This window comes from Anomalospiza imberbis, chromosome 10 (assembly GCF_031753505.1).
Source record: "Anomalospiza imberbis isolate Cuckoo-Finch-1a 21T00152 chromosome 10, ASM3175350v1, whole genome shotgun sequence".
Classification (NCBI taxonomy): domain Eukaryota; kingdom Metazoa; phylum Chordata; class Aves; order Passeriformes; family Viduidae; genus Anomalospiza; species Anomalospiza imberbis.
In genome coordinates this window covers 4501422-4527883 of record NC_089690.1, presented here as the reverse complement: position 1 = coordinate 4527883, position 26462 = coordinate 4501422, and the positions used below count along the sequence as shown (strand labels likewise).

Sequence of the window (26462 nt, the reverse complement as noted above, 5' to 3'; positions counted from 1 at the left end):
GCCATGGGACACCTTCCATTGTCCCAGGCTGCTCCAAGCCCCATCGAACCTGGCCTTGGATGCTTCCCGGGATGGGGCAGTCACAGTTTCTCTGGGCAGCCTGTGCCAGGGCCTCACCACCCTCACAGGGAAGAATTTCTTCCCAGTATCCCATTTAACCCTGCCCCCTGTCAGTTTGAAGCCATTCCCTCTTGTTCTACTGTACATGACCTTGTCAAAAGTAGCAACAGGATCGTGTAGTCATAACTCATTTCTGTTTCTCTGCATCCATGATTTTCACTGAAGAGCTTTTGTCCACCAAAATATGTTGCAATTATTGTAATGAATAACTTCACAAGGCAAGTCAAGTAATTCCTGTGCATCCTATTGATAAAAAGGGAAAAAAACCACACCACCTGGTCTCAAAGTGGCTCTTTGGAAACTTGTGTCAGACTGAGAACCAAGAATTTACAAATGATTAAATTAATAACAAAATTGAGGGGAAAGGATGGTTTCACCATTTCCCAGTTGTCACATAAGAAAAAATGAGTTGCTATGATCTAAAAACATAGATGCATTTAGGAGCGTGGCATGAAGATGCTTTTTCTTGAGGTTTTTTTTTTTTTCCCCTAACTGCAGTACTATCCCTCCCAAAGTTCCTGCACTGGAAACAATGCCAGGCTTGGGAGTAAGAATGTGTTTTGTTGTGCTTTATCTTTTTTTTTTTTTTTGGACTGGAATAACACATTTCAAAATTAGGACTCGGATCACAATCTAGCCACCTTAATTTTTGAGTTAATGTTTTAGTAGCTTTCAGGAGCTCAGCACATGCAGAAATTACTCTCTGTGGAAGCAGTCAGCTGGCCTTGGGAATCTGTTTTGAAATACCTTAGATGCTGTGGTGTGGTATTAATATCTATGGGACCTTCATCCAGGTTATTTTTGGTGCTAACAGGTGAATTGGTGTGTGGAAATAAGTCTGTAAATGTGAATGGGATTTGTTCCTGTTTACTTGTAGTATCTGCAAGTGTCATTTATCTCATTCTCATGGGAAGCAGGCTCCAAGGGAATAGGCAAACCCACCAAGCATAAACCCATGGCATAAATAGCAGTGAAATTCCCATGGGATGAAGTCTGATGTGAGAATGAATTTTAGCTGAGAAATCAAAATATTACTCTGAGGCCAAACACAGGCTTAGATTTGAATCCACACTTAATTCAGTTGTTTTAAAATACTTCCAAGGAAAGATATTAGAGAAAAGTACCTGAAATCTAATGCTGCCCAATAATAATTTCATACACATCTTTAAGTAGATGTCCTTGATCTAAGACTTTACCTTGTAAAGCTGGGTCTCATCTCTGAATGTACAGGGTGTGAATCGGATATTTGTTGTGGGATGTGGCTTGTGGATATTTGGTTATTTTTCCCTTAGGCTGCTTTTAGGCAGGGAAGGCTCGTTGAGGGCAGAAGCAGGCTCGGGCAGGATGGGCAGTGACCCCAGTGCAGGCAGTGCTGACCTGTGCTCTGATAAGGGCTGTCTGGGCTTCACAGCTCTTGGTGCTGAAGGCACTTCTAGAGCCTGAAGGAATGGTCTTGGGCATTGCTTCTGGAGGAATTTCTAAAGCTGGTCCCTGCATTGTGCCTACAGCCATGCTTGGCACCTGCTGCAGGCTCAGTGCAAGTGCTGCTGCTGAAAACCCAAACTCAGTCCCTGGCCTCCTCCTCACACACAGTTTCAGAGCTGCCACTGCTCCATTTGATCCTGACCTTCCATCCCACCTGTTTTTCCAGGATATCCCTGATGACAGTGTGTCTTTCGGAAGTCAGCAGAGAACAGAATTAGTGGGGTCATCCCAGCCATAGCCATCTGCAGCTTTTGGAGTGTAAAGCCCAAGCTGGATGAGGCTCTGAGCAGCCTGGTCTAGTGGAAGGTGTCCCTGCCCATGGTGGGGGCGTGGAACTAGGTGATCTTTAAGGTCTCTTCCAACCCCCAAACCATGATGATTCTGTGTTCAGTGAGCTCCCAGATAGCATTTCATCCTGACCTCGTGCTTTGTGCTAAACCCCAGCAGGCTCCTGACAACGATGCTTTGTTTAACTCATCTCTGCTCTTAGGAAAGATTGCAGAATAGAGGTCCTCAAATTGCAGCACTTCATCAGTTTGGGCAGCTTCTCTCTCTGAATTAAGTGTTCCGATTCGTTCTCCAGGGGCTAGTCCTGCTGTGTGCTGCATGATCTACGTCCAGTGATGGATGTAACAGAATCAGTTGGTGGAGGCAGAGTGAGGCAGCAAAGCCTGGCCTGTGGCTTTTGTTGGGTTTGGGATTGGAGTCGTTGCAGCAGCTTGCTGTGATGATTCCATTTTCTTCCCTACCTCTCTGGATTTGCTGGGGATGATCACTCAGTAATCCTGCTTGGAGCAGGAGTTTGTGCTGGAGCCCCTGAGCCTGTCCATGCAGACATGTCCTTCAGTGCCATCCACAGATCTTATGCTTTGGAGGGTTTTCCAACCTCTTTTGAGTTCTTCATCTTGAAGATGGAGTCAAAATAAAACTTTAGACCAAGTGTCCCTCTGGCTTGCCTCCATTTTTTCCTAGAGAGCCAGGCATGAATGGAGGGATGACTGAAAAGCTGGCTGGGTGCTCAGAGAGCTGGAGGGATTTTGTGCTGGGTGCTCCTCCTTGCTCCTAGCGCTTTTGAGCATCCAGCTGCTTTTTAGTTGTTGTTGCAAAGGGCTTCAATTAATAAAATCATCTCTGATAACCTTCATGATATATGACCTGGTTTCCTGGACAAATCAAAACAAGCAAAGTTGTGTTGACTGCCTGAAGGGAGGTGATAAAGGTTCTTCCAGAACACTCCCCTGGTTTTCTTTGTAATGTTTGAGCCTGTTCCTCCTCCTCTTTGGTGCTTATACCCTCTGTGTTCATATAAAAAATAAAACTGGAGATTGTTTATGCAAGCTCCATCCAGATATTTCTTGTACTGGTTCTTCTTGTCTTCACTTTTGCTGTTCTTCCCTGAATGGTATTTTAGGATGAAAGATGTGTTTCTGTCCATGTTATGTGACACCTGGCCAGGGGGCACTGCTCCTCAAGAAAAGCTGCTCCTGCAGCTCTGCTGCTCTGTGGGTGCCTTGTCCTTTGCCCGTTTGTAAAACTGAGGTCAGGAGAGGCAGGTGAGGGACCCGAGGGGAATAAAGGAGAATAAAGAACAAACAGCCTTCCTTTATAATAAAGCTCATTGACATCAAGGTGCTAAGTGCTTCCTGTGGAAATACAGGGGGCTGGAATTCAGTCAGCTTAAAATAAAACCAGGGCACCTTTGAAGGGTGTGAGAACAAAGAGGTGAGACATCAAAACAGGTATTGGTGTGGCTCCTCTGCCTCTGCTGCTTCAGCTAAAGCCACTTTGCAGATGGGACAGAGAGGGGCTGGGGCAGCCCATGAGAATGGTGCTTGCCACCAGGACTGAGTTATTCTGATGGAGTTTGTGGACAGGCAGTGCCTGCCTGCTCCCCATGTGGTGCCACCCCACCACCAGCAACTCCTGGTGTCTTGTGCTGCTTCCAGGGTGGGCAGGAGTGATGTGCCAGAGAGCTGGGAGCACAGGAGCACTTCTGCCATGCAGTGGTTTGTAGAAAAGCATCTTCTTGGGCTTCTGGTGTGCCTGTGAGGGTTTGTTAATGGATCCCTGGGGTAACACAGGTATGGTTGAGCCTCAGAGCAACATGAGTCTCCAGTGCAGCTCTCAGGCTCCCAGGATCTGCTGCAAAGTGGCTGTAAAATATGGTGCAAAAAACCTGAGAGGTCAGTCAGGAATGGGGTGCTTGGAAGTTCACCCATGTGCAAAGACAGCTCGGATCCTGCCAAGTGCAGTTTCCTAATGCCTCTGCTTTTGTCTTTCTTTTCTTTTCACCTCATCCCAGGATGAAGAGGAAGAGATCAAACAAGAAATTAACATGCTAAAAAAGTATTCTCATCACCGAAATATTGCTACATATTATGGTGCTTTTATTAAAAAGAACCCACCAGGAATGGATGATCAGCTCTGGGTAAGTTGCTTTCTTTTCTTTAAAATAACTGGGATTTGACAGCGATTTTTTACTCTGAATTGTCCTCTTACCAGCACCCAGCTTACACAGAACCCCTTATTTTGCATTCATCTTTTTCAAAGTCATGGCTTTGATCAGGCTCTTGCTGCTCTGCAAAACACGTCTCCATTTTGCCGTAAAATCTTTGCAGGCTGATGGTAAACCGATTTTTATTCTGAAGTGTCATTAGCAACATCTTTATTACAACAGTCAGTTGGAAATCATTCCATCTTCTGGCAGTTGGAGAGAGCTGGGAACATCTCTGGGAAGATGGAGGCTGAGGGTGATTCCTGCCAGCTCTTGGTGGTGCCACTCGTGCTTCACATTTCATGGAGCCTGTGCAGGGAGATAAAGAGGAGGGGGACAGTGAGGGCAGGTCAGGGGGATCTGTGGCTGCTCAGCCACTTTTTTGGAGACATCTGATATTGCTGAAGGGCACCGAGCTGCTTTGTGTCTCTGCACATCCTCGGCTGCCTCCTCCTGCTGCTTCCCTTGTCAGGGCCTTCTTGGTTATTAATTCAGCATTCCCAGAGCAGGGAGGATGGAGTTTAAATCTGCTTTATCCCTGGGGAGAGGCAGAGCATCAGAGCCCACTCCCTTTGGCAGCAGCTGGTGCTCAGGGGGCCAGGCAGGGCAGTGGCACCACGAGTCAGGGCTCCGGTTGTTGCTGTAAAATTAATTAAAGTTGTTGTGCTGTGTTCTGAGCTTGGCTGTGCTGGTTGGAGTCTCTGGAGCAGCAGCCTGCAGTGCCTCTGGCCATCAGAGCAGCAGTGTAGGACCCTGCTTTCCTTAGAGGTCTGTTGGAGAGAAGGTTCCGTTGGAGTTACCGTCAGTACAACGACCTGGATGTTGTCCTGTGGTAGAAAAAGTCGTTATTTCCTCACAGTCTTGTAAATCCAGTAAATTCTGCCTTACCCATATGTGGTTTCCAAAGCTTTTCTGTGCCTGATTGAGGTTGCTGCAGCCTAATTTTTCAAGGGTGACAAATAACCATTTGATATCCATGAACACCTGGGGGACCACGGAGATGCTGAAGAGCAGCAGCATGCTCTTCCCTCTACTTTCTGTACCACATAGGCTTTATTTTAGCAAAATCGTTGGTGACTTTAGCTGTTTGCCCCTGCATCCACATGCCAGAGCATCCAATGGAAGTGGAGGGATTCAAAGGAGGTTCCTCCCAGGAGAAAACTACAGTTGATAGACTTCTGTGCCAGTTTGTTCCCCGAGATTTTCTGATACACTGAGTTATTGGGAAGACTTGGGGGCTTGGACTCCACGCGTGTTCCTAGCCTGGGTGTCCAGGTTATTTTTGGTGGAAACTCTTAAAAACCATGTTCTTTGCAGCTGGCCTGGGATTCAGTGAGGCAAAAGCTGTCAGGCTGAGAAATGCTCTTGCATGCCATGAAATTCCATTTGGCTTTGGCTGGTTTATATTTTTTTTTTAAGTGAAATATTAAAACAAGCCACAATGTTCCTCCTTGTGCTGCAGGAGTGCCTGGAGGGGAAAAAAAATCCCACCAACTGTGTGCCAAGTCCCCCAGTACTGAGAGGAGCCCTCCCTGGTGCTGGGCTCTGCTCAGTGCCTTTACACTGGTTGGGTCTGGGATTTGTGTGCTCTGACCAGGCAAGAGGGTTTGGTTTTATTTCTTTCCTCCAGCTCCAGTACAAAGGGCTCTTGTCATACACAAGTGTTAATAAAAGAACAGTCCAAGCTCTCAAAAAGAAAAGCTCCTTGGATTAAGCGGCATGGCCTGAAGAGTGATGGTATGGAGCTGTGTCAGGGGAGGTTTAAGGTGGGTTTAAGGTGAGGAAAGGGATGTCCACCCTGTGGGTGGTTGGGCACTGGACCAGGCTCCCCAGGGAAGTGGTCACAAGCCTGACAGAATTCAGAAAGCGTTTGGACAAAGCTCTCAGGCACAGGGTGGAATTCTTGGGGTTTTCCTGTTCAAGATGAGGAGTTGGATTCAATGGTCCTACTGGGATCCCTTCCTACTCAGGATATTCTGTGATTCTTCCTTCGATCCCCATCACCGTGGCACAGCAGAGGAGGCTGTAGGTGCTGTATCACCTTCACATGCCCCAAGTCAGGAGGGCAACCTGGGTTTTCCCTGGTGGATCACCCAGTCCTGCAAAGGGAGAAGATGGTCACAATCCAGCTGTGCTGCTTGTTCTTGGCCCGTGGAGAAGGCAGACTAGATAATCTGAATTATCGACCAGACCACTGCCTCTCCTCTCAATTTGGGGCCTTTTTCATGTGTTAGTGAAAAAGATTTTTTCAAAAGCTGCTTTTCTTGCCACTCACTGGGGTGTGAGGGGGGTTTTGAAGTCTATGCCCAGTGTTGGGACTGGTGGAGGTATTCCTGGGAAAGCTCCCCAGCCGTGGAGGAGAGGTGTGCTGGTGCCACTGTGTTAAATAGCTGCTGTTTCAGGATCTGATTGAATTAGGACTTGTGTGAACTCTATCAGTCTTGCCTCACAGATAAAGGCTTGTTTATTTTTCATTGGCTCTTTGTTGAAATAAAACGGTTTCTGATAATGCCCAAGTAATTCTTTTTATCGACACTCGGGAGGCTGATACGGAAATAAAAAATAGGGAACTCTTTCAGCGGAGATAAACATCTCGCAGAAACGTGGCAGGTTTCCCACATGAAGTATTGTCAGTGCTGCTGCTCCATTCCACAGCAGCCACTTGCCCTGAAAGATGAACTCAAGCTCACTAAAAAACCCTGTTTTCAGAAATTAGGGGTCTGTGCAGAGGGTGTTATAGCAGATGCATCACAAATCTGCAGTGATAGGCAAAAAAAAAGGAAGCAGAAGTCATAGGGACAATCTTCATAGAACATTTAAAAAGAAATTTAAAAATATGAGGTAGGTTTATTCTTGTGTTGGATAATGTGTTGCATTCTGGGGTGCTGTGAGTCTTGGGGAGGGTTTGTGCATCTCTCTAGCTGAGGCAAGGGGGTCCTGCTCTGGTGCAAGGGGACAGGGTGAGGGTGGCCTGCAGAAACTGGGGAAATTCCCAGGGGATGTGAGGATCCAGATAATCAGTAAACTGCTGCTTCTCAGAGTTAAACTCATTCAATTCCCCTTGCTCTTCTCAAGTCTAAGCTATGGGATACCTGGCTGTGCATAACCCAGAGAGGTTGTTGAGGTATTTTGGGGTGGGTGGGTGTTTTTTTAACTGCTGGGAGGTGAGGCATTCATTAAGAAATGTGAGCTGGATGGGGGAGGTGACCCCATCCCGAAGGACCCCTGCTCTGAGCACTGCTGGAAGCTGCAGGCACTGTGACCCCCATGCACTGTGCCCGTGTGCAGGGTCGTGGAGGTGCCACTCAGCTGGACACTTGTCATCTGCCCTTGCTGTCCCCTGTGCACTGAGGCCATGGACAGAGCAGCCCTCCCACCATGTGCAGCGGGCACAGGGGCTGTGCAGAGTGTGGGGGCTGAGCAAAGGCTGGCAGCAACCCAGAGCCCACCCAGGGCAGGGCAGAGCCCGCAGGGCCCCCAGGGCCAGCGCTGGCTTCGATGGATGGGCTGCCATGGCAACCCTGCCCGCAGCTGCATCTGTCACCAAGGGGGACAAATTGCTAATAGGCAGGTTGCCAGATACCCACGTGGTGAGGTGGCCTCTGGGGTGTCCTCTGCAGCAGATAATCTAGGGCAGTGTGGGGGAAAACGGAATGAGGGTGATGTGGGAACAGCCCCTCGGTCAGGGTGGCACTGCTGCAGCTGTGCAGTGCTCAGGGCTGTGATTGTGTAGTTGCAATGTGTTTTTTCACTCCGTTGAGCTCTAGGGCCCCATTGAATTGCTTTAGGGTGATGTGAACAGAGTCACACCAGGGATCTGGAGAGCAGAAACGGGGGCAGCAAGGCTCCATTGAAAATCGAGCATGAGCTGTCAAAGCACTGGGTTACACCTGTGCAGCTCTGAGCAGGATTGCTCTTAATCTGCTTATATACCCTGAAAAATATTTTTGGGCAGTTGCTGATTCTTTGCATTACAGAAATTAGATCATGAAACATTTGAGAGGGGTCAGTTTTTGGTTGAGCTCTATCTCTCTTTAGTCTCTCCAAGCTCTGCAGTCCTGGGGGAGTGTGAGGGGATCAGGGCTGCTCCTCTGGTCCCTGACCAAGAGCTCAGGTTTACCAGAGCAGATTTCTTCTGCTGTCTGGCAGAGTAATCCAGCACTATTTGACTTTCACTGCTCTTCAAAGCAATGTCAGTGCTGTAAACACTGCAGGACTGTGAGCCCAGCTCCTTTTGCTGCCATCCCTAACCCAAAGGCATCAGCCTGCTCAGGGCCCGTGGTGTCAGCATCCTGCTGCCTCCCCAAGGGGCATGGCTTGCTTGGCTGGGCTTGACATCCAGGGAGATGCAGGCAGGTCATTTATTGAGGACCTCGTGTGAGAGCACTTGGATGCTGCTGTTGGAGAGGGGAGAGCAGAGCAGAGCTGGCCCCCGTGCTCCCAACGTGGGTGTGCGGCTGCAGTGTCAGCCTGCTCCCACCCCAGCACCAAAAGAAACAATGAAATCCTGCCCTGGTCTTGCTGCCGAATATTTTAGTTGCTGCTTAACACCCATTGGATTGCCATTTTTGTTTCTGAAATGGGCATCAGCTTTTCTGCTGATCCACCAAGGGAAGGTCTTTGTGCTTTTAATGCTCCGTCACTGCCTCCAGGTGCCACGATGTGGGGCATGAGGGACTCCTCTGCATGGGAGCCAGGCTGAGGGGTGGGATGAGAAACTTGAGCGGCCTGGGCATATGGGACCATGTTGCACCCAGGTTCTGTTTACACACACGGCAGAAGGATGGATTTCCAGCAGCATTTAGCCTGAGGGTGTTGTGTGCTTGTTTTCTGTAACTTCAAAGAAGTCAAATTGTTCCCGAGCTGAGGTATAGGAGCGCAGAAGGATTTGTCTTGTGTAATAAAGTATTAATTTGGGGAGTTCCTCTGGACAAGCTGGAGCAGTTCACTGCAAGATGAATTGGGATCGGTGTTCTGGAGATGCTCGAGTTTGAGCTCTTCCAGCAGTGATTGCCATTCCCAAACTGAGGAAAGTAGTGGTTGATTTGAAAACCGAAAAGGCTCTTTAAACAAAAAATTCATGAGACTGCAGGACACAGAGATTTACAGCTGCAGCTTCTGAATTTGCCTTGCTTATAAAGTTTGCTGTCACTCTGGTATGAAGAGCTAAGTAAATGCTAAATGAACTGTATTTAAAAATACTTCTTCAATAAATGTCCTTGCAAATTAAATTTCAGAAGATGATCTTACCTTTAGCCCATCTTGATGATAATTTTAATTATGGTTAATATAAATTCAATATCCATTTCCAGTTTATTGTCTTACTCCATCATGGCTTCATCCCTTAAGAAAATTGGTAATGATGCAAGTGTGTGAGGGCAACGCACTCACCCAGAGGTATGAGACTGGTGAGAAAATATTTTAGTATCTAAGTGCCCTTTGAAGCCTTTTCTGAGTGTATTAAGCTCTGCCCTAAAATCAGCAAGAGCTTCTGCTCATTTTAATTTTTCTCCTCGAAGACTGTTGGTTTCCAGCTTAAACACGGAACAGGGAACAGTGTTCATAAATTGATATTATGATAGTATCTGCATTGTTCTTCTCCCTCTCTGGTACTTGCCTGTCCTTATTGTTGGCAATATACACAGATAGCCCATAAGTATTCATTCTCTGCATGGCTGAACAAGCCCTTAGCTCCTGTGAGAAGACCCAGTCATGTTCCTGTACCCACTCCAGTGTGCATTTCTTGTTCTTTGTCTCCATCACCCAGCAGGACACCAATGCTGTGGGTCAGGTCTGACCTGGACTGTTGGGGGTCTCCTTGGCCTGCCGCCATCTGTGGTTCCTCTCCTTGGAGGCTGCACTGTATGAGCTGTGGTTGGGAGTTCTGTGGCATCCTTCCACCTGAGGAGCATGAGAAGCCATGAAAGCAAAAGGGGATCCCAGTGCTGCACACAGCAGCCACCCAAACGTGGGAATGGAGGCTGTTCAGATGAGGTGTCCATCAGCTCTCCATCAGGGACAAGGATCCTCAGGCAGCCTTGTCACCTTTCTGCTGCTGGTTTTCTTAGAGGATTCATGGCAGAACTTTCAGGCTTTCGTGGTGCTCAGCCGCCTTGGATCTGGAGCCTCTTGGTGCTGGCAGAGATCTGCCAGTGCTGGATATTTCCTGTGGATGTTATGGGACTATGCACCTCTTAAAAAAACGAGTTGGAAACATCCCTTCTGTGACTTTCTCTTTTTCGCTCTCTTAATTTAATCTCCAGGAGGTTTCACAGTTACAGACTTGGGATACATTAGCCGGTGGCTGTATTATTCCCCTCCTGGTGCAAAGTTAATCTTTGCTCTGTGGAAATCAAGGGCAAGGTAGAGGACCAAGCAAACTGCCAGCTCCATGAAGATAATCTGGCAAATTAATTGATGTACTGTGTACTTTTAATGGGATTTCTTCCGTATTCTTTTAAGCATTTTGTTTGCCATGCACAGCATAGCAAGCCCTTCCTCTTCCTCTTGCTCCAAACCCTGGTGAGAGCCTGTGGAAGAGTTTCCATGGAAGAAGAGTGGAGAGGGCAGTATTTTGGATTGCGAGATGTTTGTGGCTGGCTCAGCTATCCAGGATTTTCCTTTCCAAATTTGCTGCTGTAGTATCCCAGATGTCAGTTTAATCAGACACACATGAAGAGGCTGATAAGCCACACGTGTCAATGGTCCAAAGGGAAGAAAGAGAGGAAAAGCAACTTTGAAACCAGTTGTTCCATTAGTCCCTATTCACTGAGCAATGAGTAATCAGGAGTTAGGCCATGTCAGTGACCCATCTGGATGGCTTGGCTGTTGCTGGGGTGAAAGAGTTGTAGGTGTGTTCCTTGCCTTTGCACGGGGCAAATTTTGGCCAGTGACTCATCCATTTCTGCCATTTCTTCCATTTCTTGAAGCCACTTTCATGACTTAACAGGGGTATTCCAAGAATTTTTCAGCACCAGTTCAGGAAGAAAAGAGAAACTTAACATCAAAACTAAAGATAGCAGCGTGGTCGAAGCCAAGTAAGGTATAGTCTGCTCAAGTATTTTATTTAGCCTGAAGGTTTGTGGCAATCCTCTGTCTGGATATTACGATCATTATAATTTATGATAGACTTAAATCACTGCATTTGTGCAATTTGGTCAGGAATAACCCTTCTGCTGTTTTAATTCTCTTCTTGGCCTGTGCTTTTAATAGTGATGTCACTTGTTTGGAGAACGTTAAATGCCATGTAAGCCTCATGTGATAAGAAACTTGAAACATGCACATGGAAGAATCTGGCAAGGGAGTATCTTCAAGTAGGAAGATCTAATTGGAAAACATGGTTTCACATCTGAGAGGAAGGCACTTGCACAGGCCTTGGAGGAGGCTTGTTGCACACATGGGCTGTGCTCACTTTCTGGAGCACGCTGATGGCTCCTGCACACCCTGGAGATCTGCAAAATCCCAGGGAGGCAGACTCACATCCCATGCTATTTTTGTAATGTTTATTTCACAGTTGTTCAATGACAAGATTAAGTTCAGGCTGGGTTAGATCATTACACTTCTATATTTGATATTTTGAAACTTTGGAAACTTGTACCACTTTGGTACAAGTGGCGGTGGCCAGTCATGTTGGAACCAGCCTGAGCAGTAGGATAGCAGCTCTCTCCTGGGAAGCCTGACACTGCTTGGCAACCTTCCTCTCAAAGGAGGTTTCCTGCTCAAAGACATGGTCAGAACTAAAGGTTGTCTGGTTAAATAAAAAATAAAAATTGAAAAGTACACCTTGTTCCTAAATCATAGGAAGCTTTCAAATATCTGCCTCGGTGCCTTTGTATTTTCAGATTTGAAGAACTTGCATGCAAGAGGCAGAGTTTCGTTTTATTGCTGTTGATACTAAACATTGATCAGAAGAATAAAGTAGGGCGTGTAGGGGTAGGGTTTGAGATTCTGATCTCCTCCGCTGATTTTCAGCACTAGACTGATTCCTGTTTCTTGGTTCCAATCTTCTGGAGGGTCACAAGCCTTTCAAGCCTTCCAGCATTTTATTGTTTCATTTTATAACAAACCCCAAATGGATTACAAGCTGATAGGTCCAGGATGATGTTCCAATGGCTCTGTGTAGCACCATGGGGTCCCCACAGAAGCAGTGCCAGTGTCAGGATGCTGCTGGTGGTGTCACTGCACGACATTTATGTCATTAATTACATCCCTGTTCCCTTTGGCAGCTGGTGATGGAGTTCTGCGGCGCGGGCTCCGTCACTGACCTCATCAAGAACACGAAGGGGAACACCTTGAAGGAGGAGTGGATTGCCTACATCTGCAGAGAGATTTTGCGGGTACGTGTCCAGGGGGAGATGAATGTTGTTGGGAACGTGGCAGTTCAGTGCTCAGGGGACACAGGAAGCCTTTGGCTCCGCAGATTTCGTGGATGCTGTGCTGCCATGGGCTGGAGCCTCTGCGGTGCCAGCAGGCGTGAATGATTCATGTGCCTGTATGATGCATAATAAATAAGCCCTGCTTAATGCCCTTTAGCTCTGTTAGTTGCCTGAATTTTAACCCTCTTTTTCCTTCAACAAAAATATAATCTCCTATTAGTATTAAAAGGGCAAAGATTTATTTACGTTAGAATTATGTTTTTAGTTATCAGAAAGGTGAGGACTAATAAAGTCTGTGGAAAGAAGAATCTTCATGATTCAGAAGCATCCTATGTTTTACTAAATCCACATGTCTGAGTTTAATGAGGATGCTGCAGCTTTTATACTCATGATATAAATGTTTGACTGAAATGTCTTAAAATGGGCCATGCCAGAGTTTCATGTACTGGGAGATGGCAGTTTCAGCAAAGACTTGCCTGCATTTTGCATTGCTGAGATTAGAGGATGGGGTTGGAATGGTTGCCCTGCATTAAAATCTATTGCTCTATGAACCGAAGACTTGTTCAAGAGAAAACAGGAATATTTGGCATGTGAAGGAAACCTGTTACAACAGCCATCAAGTGATAGGATGAGAGGAAAGGGCCTCAAGTTGCACAAGGGAAAATTTAGGGAAAATTTCTTCATCAGAGGAGTTGTTCAGCACTGGAACAGGCTGTCCAGGGAAGGATGGATCCCCATCCCTGGGGGGATTTAAAGGACATATGGCTGTGCCACTTAGGAACATGGTTTTGTGGTGGCCTTGGCAGTTGTCAGGGTTATGGCTGAACTCTGTGGTCTTAAAGGTCTTTTCCAACCTAAACAATTGTTTGATTCTATGAAAGAAAGTGAGGCAAAATGATCTCTCCAAATGGATGTGCCTGACACTGAGGCTGCCACGGGTGTCCAGAGGTGACACAGCATTTCTGCATTGACCCTGAATGCCTCTGTCCACACCAGAGTGATGTGCAGAAGATGCTGGCACTGTAACTCATCAGCTTTTGTAAGGACACTGCTTTCAGTGCCAGGAGGCCACAGTTACATGGGTTTATTTTAAGTGTATGAGCTCCATGAGCCTGCTCCTTAAAATAGTCCCTGGCAGTGACTCACATCCCAGCCTTTGATTCATGTCCCAGGGCCAGCATTGGGTGTCACCTATTGCAATTTGGCCACACATTGGGGTGGTGGGGGGTGACCTCTGTGGGGTTTGGGGTGAGGAAAGGCTCCCAGCTTCATGCTGCAGAATGTGGCTCAGGCTTGGTTCAGGCAGTGATGGACAGTTGGAATTCTAACAAGAGGCTAAATCCCATATTGTTAAAGGATTTATTAAAATTCTATGGAATTTTTGTTTTGCCTCAAATGCTCAAAGCTGCCTATAACCAAGTATAATGTGGCTTAAAAAAGGACTCCTATACAGATATAATCTATTCCACAGTTTTCCCAAGGTAACAAGCATAAAATGACTAATAACTACCAGAAGTGATAGCAGAAATCCTTTTCTTCTTCAAATATGAATGTTTAATGTGAAATGCAAACTTAGTGCAAAATTAGTTTTTGAAGTAATCCATATTTTTCCTAAGATGTCAGTCTGGGTGGATTTTGCTTTAAAACTGAAATAATAAATTAATGAAATAAAAATGTGGGTTGCAAAAATAAATTAATGAGCTAATAAACCAGCACAACAGCAAAGCTAGTTTACCTTTGGCCTTTGAGACAGGCTTTTCACTTGAGCTATATCTTTATTAGGGATATGTGCAAGTTATTACATCTGTATTTGCATGGTAGCTTTTTAAATACAAGTTTCTCAGTGTACTGAAATCCAGTTTATTGGACCAATAAAACGAGAGTTGTTTTCTTCAGTTTCTGGATGATGGAATGGAGAAAGGAGACAAACCCATTCTCTTATTTCTGCCGCAGAAATGGCTCCCTGAGGCAAGGGAGCACATGGGGAAATCATGTCTGGAGTGATGGAAGAATTTGTGTTAATACAAGTTCCTGCTGGAATGTAAAAGATTGGGTTAAAACCCTACAGAATGGACAGGCTCCTTGCCAGGCATGTCCTCCCAGCATGGGACATGGGACAGTGTTTGGAGCATGGGATAAACAAAAGCGTTCTCAAGTGCTTGACTCCAACTGTGAGCCTTTCATTTCTGGAGCATAATTGGTTGAGGAGGAATGTCAGAAAATAACATGCTTTGAACTTGGGTTCCTCTAACCTTTCTCTGAATTCTCTAGGGCTTGAGTCATCTACACCAGCACAAAGTAATTCATCGGGACATCAAGGGACAGAATGTATTGCTGACAGAAAATGCAGAAGTGAAACTAGGTAAGAGTGGGTTAGAATTCCTGGAAACTGCATGTGGGCTGGCTGGGGAGGAGCAGCAAAACTGGCTTATACATGACCTGAAGAAAGAGGATGGGGTACCAAGAGCTCCTCTGTGGGTTTTGTTATGTTGGCTTTGATACATGACCTTGGGTGTTGACCGAGTACTGTGCCTCAAACTGCCAGGTTTACCAGAGGTTGATGGCCAGGTTCTGCTTGCAGAGATGCACCTGCGGTGGTGTTTCTGCTCAGACAGCTCTGCCACCAGGTACAGGTTAAGCAACCAACACCAAATTTTCATGCCCTGGATTGAAAATTGCCCTGTGATCACCACCAAATGTTGTCAGTGGCTGTTCCTCCACAGCTGCATAGCAGTGTCCTGGAGAATAATCCATTTTCAGTTTAGCATGACGTAATCCAGACTCCTTTTCCAAGCTAACCTGATGGAGGGGTTTAATTTGCAAGAACTACTCCGAATTTTGTGCACTCTGTTAGTCACCCCCCAGAGAGGAGCAGGGATTGGTGTGGAGATCATAGGGAAGGCAGCAGATCAGTGCAGATGATGTGTTCACATCCTCACTTATCCAGTACTGATGTTATTGAGGGTGTCTTTGCACAATCGATTTATGTTGGTGATGGAAGATCCCTTACACTGGTCATGTGTGGTGAGAGCCTGGTTTTCCCATGCCTCCTCTCTCCCTCTGCAGCAGGATAAAACCCTGTCTTAACAGATGGCACCACCAGCTCGTTGGGCTTGATGCTGGTGAGGATTCCTCTCCAAGGGGAAATTCTCAAGGGCAAATCTCTAGTCACTGTGCTGTGCAAAGTGCAGTTAGTGGACCATAGGGTATTCTCTCATTGGTTTGATTTCATCATTTTTTGCTGCATTTTGCAGCTCTCTGCTTGACATTTCCCATGGGTCTTTGTCCTTGGTCCTTAGTTCCTTAAGTCTTTTGCATTTTTGCCATTTGCAGCAAGAATTTAGGTAGAAAAATGAGGCTTCCATCAGTATTTGGCAGGCTTCAATTCAAATGAGCAAGTGTAGAACAAAGGCTGCTGCTTATTCATGTTGCTAACCCTGTTTCTCATTAGTATGAGGAGCTGTGATTTCTTTTCATTGCCTCCTGGCAAGGAGGAAAAGGCACGGGGTTTTGTACAAAACCTGGACATCAGATGATCAGGTTTGTCCTTGACTGACCTCTGTTGATGCCAGCAGAGATCAAACAGGAATGTCTTCAGCCACGTCCTCCTTTCCTGGCTGTGCAGGGTTGTTCTGAATGAACACAATGTTTTACATTCAGCAGCAGAGCATTGCTCAGGTTTGTCTCTGACCTTACGATGCCCCGTTGTCTCCCTGCTCCAGTGGATTTTGGTGTCAGCGCCCAGCTGGACAGGACGGTGGGCAGGAGAAACACCTTCATTGGCACGCCTTACTGGATGGCCCCCGAGGTCATCGCCTGCGACGAAAATCCCGATGCCACTTACGACTTCAAGGTACCTAAACGAGCACCTTCCTGCTCAGGATTTCAGTATATCATTGCAGCACTGAAAAACACATTGGCAGGCATTGCAGGCTCCTCCTGCTTCCTGGCTGTGGGATTTTGGGATGCCAGTTCAGGTCCATCCTGAATCTTTGTTGTGCTGTTCACGTATCCGAATTTACTGGGAGGAGTCTTTCCCTGTGTGGAGAAAGCTGTCAGACTCAGGCTTCCTACCTTCTACCCTGCTTTTTGGTGCTGTGTATTTAAATACTCCAGTCAAACAAGCAGTATTTGCTCTATTTACTCTGGAGAGGAGTCAGGTCAGGTTTAGAAAGGGTAAAATCACATCCTCTGGCCTGCAGGCTGATATTCACAGGGAGATGTGAAGGCTGCCACACAATCAGACGTTTAGGGGGCTGACCTACTTTTCACATGTCTCTCCAGCCTGTTTGAAGTTTATTTTTGGATTGGTGGCAGCACAACATCGCTGCTGAGTTAAAATGTGGCACAGAGCCCTGTGCCATGCAGCAGATCCACAGGAAAGTTAGGAGTCCCACCTGCCCATTCAAACCACAGTGAGGTCTGATGTTTAAAGCAGGGAGAGCTTGTTATAGTTTATCCTGTTCCTGCTTTACTACAAGTTTCTGGACACACATCTGTTGAAATATCCCTTGTTTTTTTGGGTTTTTTTTTTTTTTGTCCCTTGTTTTTTTGAAGTGTCTGGAACTTGAATTTCTAGTTCCAAGCCTCCTAAGGTCCACTGAGTTTGTCCAGAGAGGAGGGCAGGGCATTGCCACATGAACTCTGGGGGGGAAGCTCAGGCACATGTGAAGCTTGCTGAACTTCTGTTCATGTGCATGCTGAGAGGTCACTTCACAAGGTGATGTTTGAAAAGGACTTTGAGACCCTCTGGTGTGAGCTGCTTTCTAAAAGTAGAACACTCCAATGTAACAGAGCCACAGCCCACCACTGTGATACAATTTTGGCTGCAATTACTGATTGTTCAGAGAATTTTTTGAGAAATGAATGATTTTAAAGAAGCCTAATGATGCTTTGCTATTGCCACCATTTAAGTGCATCAGTCAGCTTTTGAACTGAGGGTTTTCTGGAGAGCAGCTCTCCAGTATGAGTTCAGACTCTGGGTTACAGAAATTGTTAATGATGGGGACATGTAGAAATAGTTTAATCTCCAATTACTTATTACTCTTTGATTAACCAATTACCACAAGCATTTCCTCAGCTCTGCTGAGGGCAGTGCTTCCTGAGGGGGCTGCACCCTGCACTGGCTGCTCTCACCACTTCTCCACCGACAGCTGCCTGTGCAATGCTCTCATTAATCACAGCTTTTTGTTATTATTTTTTTAAAAGGACTGATATCTTCATAGGCTATTTCTACCCTCTGAAATCTCTGAGGATTTTCCTCCTGCCAGAATAACTGGGGCACTTAATATGCCATGGGCTGATGCACAAGCTCCAGGACCAGAATCCCTCTATTGTCCCCGAGGATCAGATGCTCAAAGTGAGCCTCTCTGAAGTTGGCTCTGGCCATTTTCCCGTGGCTGGGAGTGTGGAACAGGAGCTGATTGCTGCTGACATGCTGCATGCAGGGTGCTTTCAGAGCTCCTGGTGATGTGGGAGCCACTGGACATTAGTCCATACCCTGGATCACATCCTTACACCTGATGCTCTTGCTTTGAAGTAGGGTGGAGAGGATGTAAATTATAATTATTTCTTTTAAAAGGGATGCAAATCAGATGCTCTCAGGTTTAGCTGACTGGCTTAAAATACTGAATACCAAAAAAAGAGATTTATAGGGTGAGAAAAAGAATCCTCACAGGCTTAATCCCTTGGACAAAAAGCCTCTGATCTCACTGTTTTCTTAGCCAGAAAAGATGCCTCTGTAATCTATGGAGGAGGCAGTAAATACCTCCTCACATAAATAAACCACTTTTAAAAAGAACAAATAGAACCCCCCCGTTGTTGAGGTTATTTGTTGTTTTTTTTTTTTTCCCCAGCCAGTCTTCCTTTTTTCTTCAGAGATATCTTGTCAATAAGCTTAGAATCAAAAGGAGGGGGAGAAGGGAACCTGCTTCCCTTCCCAAGTCAAGGCAATGCAAATACATTATTAGCACAGCATCCCTTTGCTGGATGGGCTGAAAGGCTTTTCAGTCTTAAAAATAAAAAACCACTCAAAAAAAAAAAATTCCTGAATTCCAGATCATTATAAAATGTGTGCTTCCCGCTGAGTTTTCTGCTTTCTCTGGGAGACTTAGAGAGATGATAATCCCTTTCTGTATTGCTCCAGCTTTAAGATCACTTGGCATCTTGCATATAATACTGGGCACCTCAATATGGAAAGACACATTAGGAATTTGGAAAGAGTTCAGTGGCAACCCAGAGGGAAGGGGTCATGTGTGCTGAATCATGTGGAAAGACTGTGATAATTAAGTATGCAGCAGAAATCCCAGCTGACCAGACACAAAGAATGGAGGAGACTCTGCTGCGAAAGGGCTGAAAATAAGATTTGAGAGAGAATTTTTAAGCAGGTACAAAGATGTGTAGCAAGGACAGCATTTGTTGAGGGAGAACTTGAGCTAAAAATGAGGAAAAGTGCCCTGAAATTGGAAATCCAGGTTGCCTTTCCTGGAGGGTGTATGTGAAAAGGTGCTTGTGATTCCTAGAGGCTCTCTCTAGCTCTAGCTGGGCTTTTAGGACTCTTTACTGGGAAAAACAACCTTTCTAACAGCAACTAAATGGTAGGTTTAGAGGCTTGAGACAGTTTAGAAAGAGCAGCTCTTGAACTGGAGAGGAGAAAAGTGAAGTGGGACTTCAGGGACATGGCAGAAAGCAGGGCAAGGGAGAGCTGGATGTACCAGAGGAAGGGTGGAAGGCAGAGTCCATCCCTTCCAGCCGTAGGTAGAAGCACCAGCACTGGTCTGAGTCGTGTTCCCGGTCCAGCAGATGGGTTGTACTCACTTCTCTCCCTGGGCACGTCCAGCCTCTGCCTCCTGCACTGCCAGGAGAGCCAGTCCATCACTGGGGTTCATTGTCAGGGCTAGGGGTGCAGCCACAGCTCGGTAGTGATGGTGGGGTGGGGAGGAGGCACGGGAGGGCAGCTCCCGGCTGCTGTCTGCCAGGCAGCTGGGGATTTGGGTGTTCCTGTTGGCAAGGGAGAAGATGGAAGGAAGAGTGTTAGAGGTATGAAATCAGTTTCCCAGAGAGGTGCGTTGTCTCTGCTCTGATCCTTCAGGAGCCTCAGGGCTGAGCGAGGCTTGGGAACAGGGGAAATAAATGTGTGCATTTCTCCTTGCACTGGCAGTGTCCCTCTGCTTTCTTCCACAGAGTGACTTGTGGTCTCTGGGGATAACAGCCATCGAGATGGCCGAAGGTGCTCCCCGTGAGTAGAGCCAGCCTCTCTTCATTGTCCCTGGGCTGTAAATGCTGGGGTTTGCTGAGCACCAGCCAGAGCTCAGCTCTGTGCAAGGAACACCACCCCAAGGTTTTCCCTGGGATTGCTGAGGTGGAGCTCACAGCACCCGTGGGGACAAAGCTGCCAGGGTAGCATGGCCCAGGGGGCGGGTGGACAGTGAGCAAACCTGTGGGACACCTGATGTGACACCTGATACATCTTGGAGCACTCTGGGACATGGTTTCCTCAAATAAAACGCAGATGAAGAAGGGGTGGAGGACTGGAAGCAGGTAAAACACCTCAGAGCTGGTGTGACACTGATAGTGACAAGCTGGGTGCACCTGCACAGGTCACACTGCCACGGTTTTCAGCATTATCCTCAGACTGTCCTTGCTGGAAAATGCAAGTAAATAAAGCAGAGCATCGTGCCACATGGGCCACATGGCATGGCTGTCCCATGCTCTGGCCCATTGATGTCAGCACCTGGCAGGTGCTGAGGACCTGGAGCTGCAGGAGCAGAGATGTCCCCAGCCAGTCCCTGCAGTGAGCCTGGTGGTGCTGGGGACACTCACAGCCCTTGGATGGGGACATCAGACCCTGAACTCACAGCCCTTGGATGGGGACATCAGCCCTCACCTGAGCCCCAGGGCTGGGGGGTGTCTCTGGGGGGGTTGTTGCTGCAGTCATCCTGCCACGAGGGTCTGGCAGCCTCTGAGGAAGCTTGGATCTCCCAGTTGGATGTCTGTGCTGTATTTAATGCCTCTTCTTACAAATTGCAGCTCTGTGTGACATGCATCCCATGAGAGCCCTCTTCCTCATCCCCCGCAACCCGGCCCCGAGGTTGAAATCAAAGAAGTGGTGAGTTTCTTTCTCCATCTTTAGGGACTGTAAAAACATTTCTGGAGCAATCTTTTTCTGCAGCTGGGCACGCTGGGGACATGGTGTTGATATTTTTGTAGTTTTGGGGGTTGGTGATGGTCTCCAGCATCACCCTGGTGAGTGCAGGTTTGGGTTATGGTCTTCCATGGAAAGGAAGTTTGCTGTGAAGGATTCACCGTGGGATGGAGGCCTTCCTTGGTATGCAGAGAGAGCAACACACTCAGCCTGCCATTTCACAGTGCAGAATTGGCTTTTCCTGGGCAGTTTGTGCAGCCTGAAGTCTGATGACACTTTACTTGGCTCCCGTTTCATTCCAGTCAGGTTCCGTTCTCAAGTGGAAACATGTATCCAGGCCAAAAAAAAAAAAAAAAAAAGATGGTTTATCTTGAAGGCCCAGGAATGCAGAGATTTGTACTTTGTTTGGGATTTATTTTAAAATTTTGCAGGAAAAGAGACATCACTGTTTTGGGAAAAAAAAAAAAAGGAAAGAAAATGAGGCATGCCAATAAAAACCCACAGGAATAATATTCCTGAAGCCCAGCCAGATGTTGTTTTGTTACTGTGTGTTCTGTATTGATGGAAGTGGAGTCCTTAAAAACACTTGTCTTTGGTTTGTGCTGTTTTCCTGCCCCAGGTTCAGCAGTGGTGTAGTCAGGAAAGATCTGCTAGATATTAGAGAGACAGCACTGCCCCTTGTTCCTCGATGAGCTGGGATCACAGGGGGAAGCTTTGCCTTAATCCTTTAAATTTTGCTTAATTCCTTATTGATTGCACGCCAGTAAAAAGGAGAAGAGCCCATGGTATGTACTGACAACACCTAGGGCAAGAGCAGCAAATATTTTATTGCTGCCAGAGGAGCGAGAGGGACTTGGAGTCCTCTGCTTTGGATGCATGGTGTTGGGCTTTTAGGACCAGCCTAAAAACTCACCCAGGCTTTGGCAGGAGGGATCTCAGTTTTGTCAGCCTGATCATCAGCTGCTCCAGTACCAAACCAGGAGGAGAGGGACCATTCCCAGCTGGCTCTGCAGAGGGTGTCAGATATTCTTGCTCTCTTTGCATGACCTTTTGAGGATACAATTAGTCAGCTGAGAAAATAGTGTAGGTGCTTGTTTTCTGCCAGATCACCAGTCTGCTCCTTTGTTATCCTCACTCCTACAGCACAAAAAGGATTGTGAGACTTGAGAGTTTATTTTTCATACAAAAGTGCTGTTTATTCAGCAAAGACTCCCTCAGCCTCCAGGCAGAGGGGAGCTGATGAAAGCAGATTTTGAGCAGGATGTTTCCCTGTGTCCTTAAGGTAAAAATGGAGCTGGGATTGAATTTATATTTTAGTCCCTGCCCTGCCATTGCAGGATGTGTTTAATGCAAGATGGCATGTTGCTGGACACCACCTTCCCACACACATCTGGCAGCTGGCACATCCTGTGGGGTCTGCCTGGGGTCATTTGGTCTGCCCAGAGCTGTGCCCTGCCTGTGCCAGGGGTGGCATCCTTGGTGCTTTGATGGAAGATCTCCTGGGAAGCCATAGTGTAATAAAACTCCAGCTTCAAGAGGCAGCTTGGTGCTCACCTGGCCTCTGCTCCCTTTCCATGATCAAGCAGGCATCTGGTGTCCATCAGAGCTGGGATGTGTATCTCAGGCAGCTCAGACCTCTATTCATCTTCCAAGCTGTCGTTGCAGTGGAAAGCTCCAAAGGATCCAGGTGAAGCTCAATCAGCTCCTTGAAAGCAAATTTTTGCAGCATTTTCAGTGTGGCACTGGGCAGATTTGCTGTCCCTGGCTTATTTCTCAGCTGGAGGTTTTTGGACCTTGCCAGAATGAGTCCTGGAATTCTGCAAGCCCATCCCAGGAAGAGTGATGTTTGATCAGGCTTTTGGGGTGGCTTCCTGGCAGTCAGTGGGCTGGTTTTCACAACCACAGTTCACAAGACCAAAGCAAAATGCAGAAAGGTTCAGCTTGAGTTTGTCCTTGCTTTTGTGCACAGCAACACATAAATAAAAGTACACTACACGGGCAGACCATTTTTTTCTTGCATGTAAAAGTAGTGAGGGGACTCCAACCCCTTTGAGGATAAGTCAGGAAAGCCAAGAGAGAACACTGGCATGGGAGCCTGCCCTCAATTAAAAATTGCAGAGAGGAAAATAATTTTCTTACTTGCTAAATCCTCAAACTAGCTTTTGAAATAGTGCTGTGTTCCTATGAAACGAAAGTCTTTGGTGTATCGTTTTCTTTCCCAATTAAAGCCAGCCAGCCAGCAATGAAGCTTTATTTTCCTCTTCCCCTGTTTGCAGGCAAAATGAACTCAAACTTTAGTGATTTTGTCCCCATAAACCTTCTCTAGCCCTGCATTGTAAAAGACGTGAAACCTCTTTGTTAATGAGGTGATATTTGCACTGTGGCACCACTTTTCATCCAAGCAGCTGCAAAGGCTTTGCAAACATTGATTTAAGCTTTACAAACCCCAGGAGCTGGAGGAACGTGTGTTTCAGGAAGGTGGGCTGACCTGGGCCTGGGGAGGGGATGAAACGTGTGCTGGAGTCCTCCTGGATCACAGCCAGGGAGAAAGCCCTGGTCTTCAGCTCCAGTGAGGGCTGTACTGGCCACTGGACAGGCTGGCTTGTTTGAGAGAGGAAGATTTTGGGAAATGCAGCAGCCTGAGCTGGAAGATGGATGGGATATCCCTAACCATAGCTGCTCAGGTAGCAAAGGTGTCTTAGGGCATCACAGGGCACTGGGACCCCCATCTCATCACTTCCAGGAGGATAACTTTTCAGCTACTTCACCTGTACTGTATTTGCACATGCTCTGGACCACACATCCAGGACTGGAGTCTCTCCAGCTTCATACCAACAAGGGAGAATCATATTTTAAAAATTTATTTCTTTTTTTTTTTTTGAGCATCACATTGATTGTGCCTTCTGGGTACACTGAAACACTGCATTTCTCAAGGCAAGGTGGGGAAGGCAGATTTGCTCATTAGCAGAGCTGGAGGGAAGATTTAATTGGATCCAGTAGCATATTTTATTTTTGCATCTCAATTTGTATGGATTAGGACTTGAAAGATAAATCACTTTTAGTCTGACAGCTTAAAAGTAAAATCCCCAAAAGCTTATTGTTTTACTTCTAATGCAATTCTGTAGTATCTGTTGGCTTCTGACATTAATTTTTATTCATTTTCTTATTTGCTAAAGCAACATAGATTACAGTAGTCTGTCAACATTTTCCTTTCTTGAAAATCCCTGTTCTCTTGAGTTTATAATGTGGTGAAATTAGTTCCAGGAAAACTCTGGATATGTAGCGATTGAGACTAAGACAAATTTGTTTATTAAAGATTTGGCTGAAACTTTTTTAGCTGAGATTGAATGTAACTTTGTGGGCAGGGCTGTGTTTCCATCTTTATTAAAAGAGCCTGTCCCAGTCTCTTGGATCAGGGGGTCTGGGGCTTGCTGACCCCTCAGCCCTGGTGGGTTGTGATGCTGCTGAGAGAGCAGGGAAAGGCTGCAGGCAGCAGCATCACCCAAAGGGTGCCTGAGCTCTACCAAGCCCTGCAATGTTGGGACTTCAATTAAAAAAAAAAATAACCTAGCTTGTCCCACTCACCTTCACAAAGATTCATCTCTTGAAACACTGCCTGGGGTGCATGAAAAATATGAGAAACAATCCACTCAGGCATTGTGTTTATATCTGTGTGTGTTGTATCTGGTTTCTACCTGCAGTTTCACAGGTTCAGAGGGAAGGGAGCAGGAACACTCCCTTGCCTTTTCTTGGGTGCCATTGGTGATTCTCTGGTCATACTGATGGTTCCCAGCTTTTTGGGATAACGAGCAAGAACTGAGAAAAATCTTCTCTACCATGAGAATCGATACATTTACCTGTTATTTCCGTGCCTTCCTTCCCTGTTCTTGACCAGGTCTAAAAAGTTTCAGTCCTTCATTGAGAGCTGCCTAGTGAAGAACCACAGCCAGAGACCAACCACAGAGCAGCTGATGAAGCACCCCTTCATCCGAGACCAGCCCAACGAGAGGCAGGTCCGCATCCAGCTCAAGGACCACATCGACAGGACTAAAAAGAAGCGAGGAGAGAAAGGTCAGTGGAGAAGAGAGGAGGGTTAGTGGAGAGGAAGCAGTCCTTGACCTCTGCCATGTGCTCAGATATCCCTGTCTGGGCAACCCGTGACCTCTGCCACGTGCTTGGGGATCCCTAGTGCAGACCAGGACACATCCAGGCAGGTGAAGCTTATGGGTAAAAGAGGGAAGACAGAGAGGACTGGGTTGCCCATGGTCTCAGTACCAGTTCCCCTCACTCAGATGGTTGAGTTTGTTTGCAATCTCGTTAAATTCAATAGGTGAGAGCCTTCATGTGGTTTGGGGACAGATTGTTTTGTTTGGTTTGATTCCTCTCAGTCACTGAAATGAAAATAAATACCTGTAACCAAACAATGGGTGTTCATGCAAAGCAGACAGGTGACTGTCATTAGAGTTAATCAGTGTTTTTAAATATTATTTTTTTCCCCTAATGAAAAATGATGCCTTTTTTTAGTCCAGGTGGTAATTTCCACATGGAACATCTAAGCTTTGATTCATTAAAGCGTGTGTATAAAATTTACGTTTGCATAGATCCGTGCTGGCGTGTGGGAGGGTGAAGCTGCTAAGCTGAATTTTCCCCAGCTCACGTATTTCATGCCAAGTGTGTTGATCTACGTGACATCCCTGCAGCACCAGCGATGAGCAGAGCTGTGCAAACGAACATCCAGATAAGACCCTTGCCCCAAAGCAATTCTGCTGACTAGGAATAACCTATTAAACTGAATGTTTTCAGTGAACTCTCCAGGCCCTATCAAAGTCCTCTGCAAGAAAGATCAGATAGCAGAAGAAACTTGTTAAGGTATTCAGCTGCTTGTGAACTGAATTTTAATTTGAAAGCTCATTTGTAGAATCCAACAAATTAATGTGTTGCTATTTCTCTTCTTATTGGTAGCGGAATTAATTTTTCATGTGTACCTTCCAGCCCCTTGTAATAGATTTCACTACAATCAAAACAATAAAATGGGATCCCAGTGAAGTATTAAATGTGTTTAGTCTGGCAAATGAAGGTTGGACCCTAGAGATGGAGAGTAATTGGATAAATGCAATCCTTTCTTTGACTATAATTCCCTTCATCCGATAAAGATGATATCCCAACAGAAATTGCAGTATGTAACACAACATTGCAGTGAGCTTTTATGTAGATATCTTCATTGCCTGGAAATTACATGGATTTGCATAGGAAGAGCATATGTTCAGGGAAAGAGGAGCTGGTGCCTTCAGAGCCTTGTTTAAATCCCACCTTCCTGTGGCTGTGGCTCCAATCGCTGCTGCTGCACCTCCTGTTGCAGAACCATCCTGAAGAAGGGGGTCACTCACTGTCATATGGGGATAAATTCTTATTTTGTGGACACTTCCATCTTTACATCAAAGGGTTGTGGTTGTCAGGGCTGTTGCCCACTGTGCTGGTGCTGCCCTGGCCTTAAAACCACAAAATGCAGAGCAGTAATGCTGCTTATTCTTGGTCATGCAAGGTAAAGACAACTGACTGTTCTGCCTTCAGAGCTCTGGGGTTTTCAGCCACTGGAAAAACAAATGAGTCCAGCAAAGGGCACTGATGAGCAATTCTGTTCCTAGATGAGACAGAGTACGAGTACAGTGGAAGTGAGGAGGAGGAGGAGGAAAACGACTCTGGAGAGCCAAGGTGAGAATCAGAATTTCATTTGTGCCCTTACATCCCTTTTAGCTCTGTGTAAAATCAACTTGGATTATGGGCTCATATGAACTGGAAATGGAAAAAGGACATTCTGAGCACAGAGTCCTGTTCCCGGGCAGCA

The 26462-nt window shown here is 46.4% G+C and overlaps 1 protein-coding gene across 5 annotated transcripts in view; it reads left to right on the top strand.

Moving 5' to 3' along the window:
* Positions 1-26462, top strand: part of TNIK (TRAF2 and NCK interacting kinase) — a 154383-nt gene that overhangs the window by 80327 nt on the left and 47594 nt on the right. For all 5 annotated transcript variants that reach the window (XM_068200291.1, XM_068200290.1, XM_068200289.1 and 2 more), the window contains exons 4-11: positions 3908-4033; positions 12325-12435; positions 14746-14836; positions 16197-16327; positions 19657-19711; positions 20503-20581; positions 24513-24688; positions 26263-26329. In XM_068200291.1, the coding sequence (XP_068056392.1) occupies positions 3908-4033; positions 12325-12435; positions 14746-14836; positions 16197-16327; positions 19657-19711; positions 20503-20581; positions 24513-24688; positions 26263-26329 (836 nt within the window). The remainder of the gene's footprint in view (positions 1-3907; positions 4034-12324; positions 12436-14745; positions 14837-16196; positions 16328-19656; positions 19712-20502; positions 20582-24512; positions 24689-26262; positions 26330-26462) is intronic.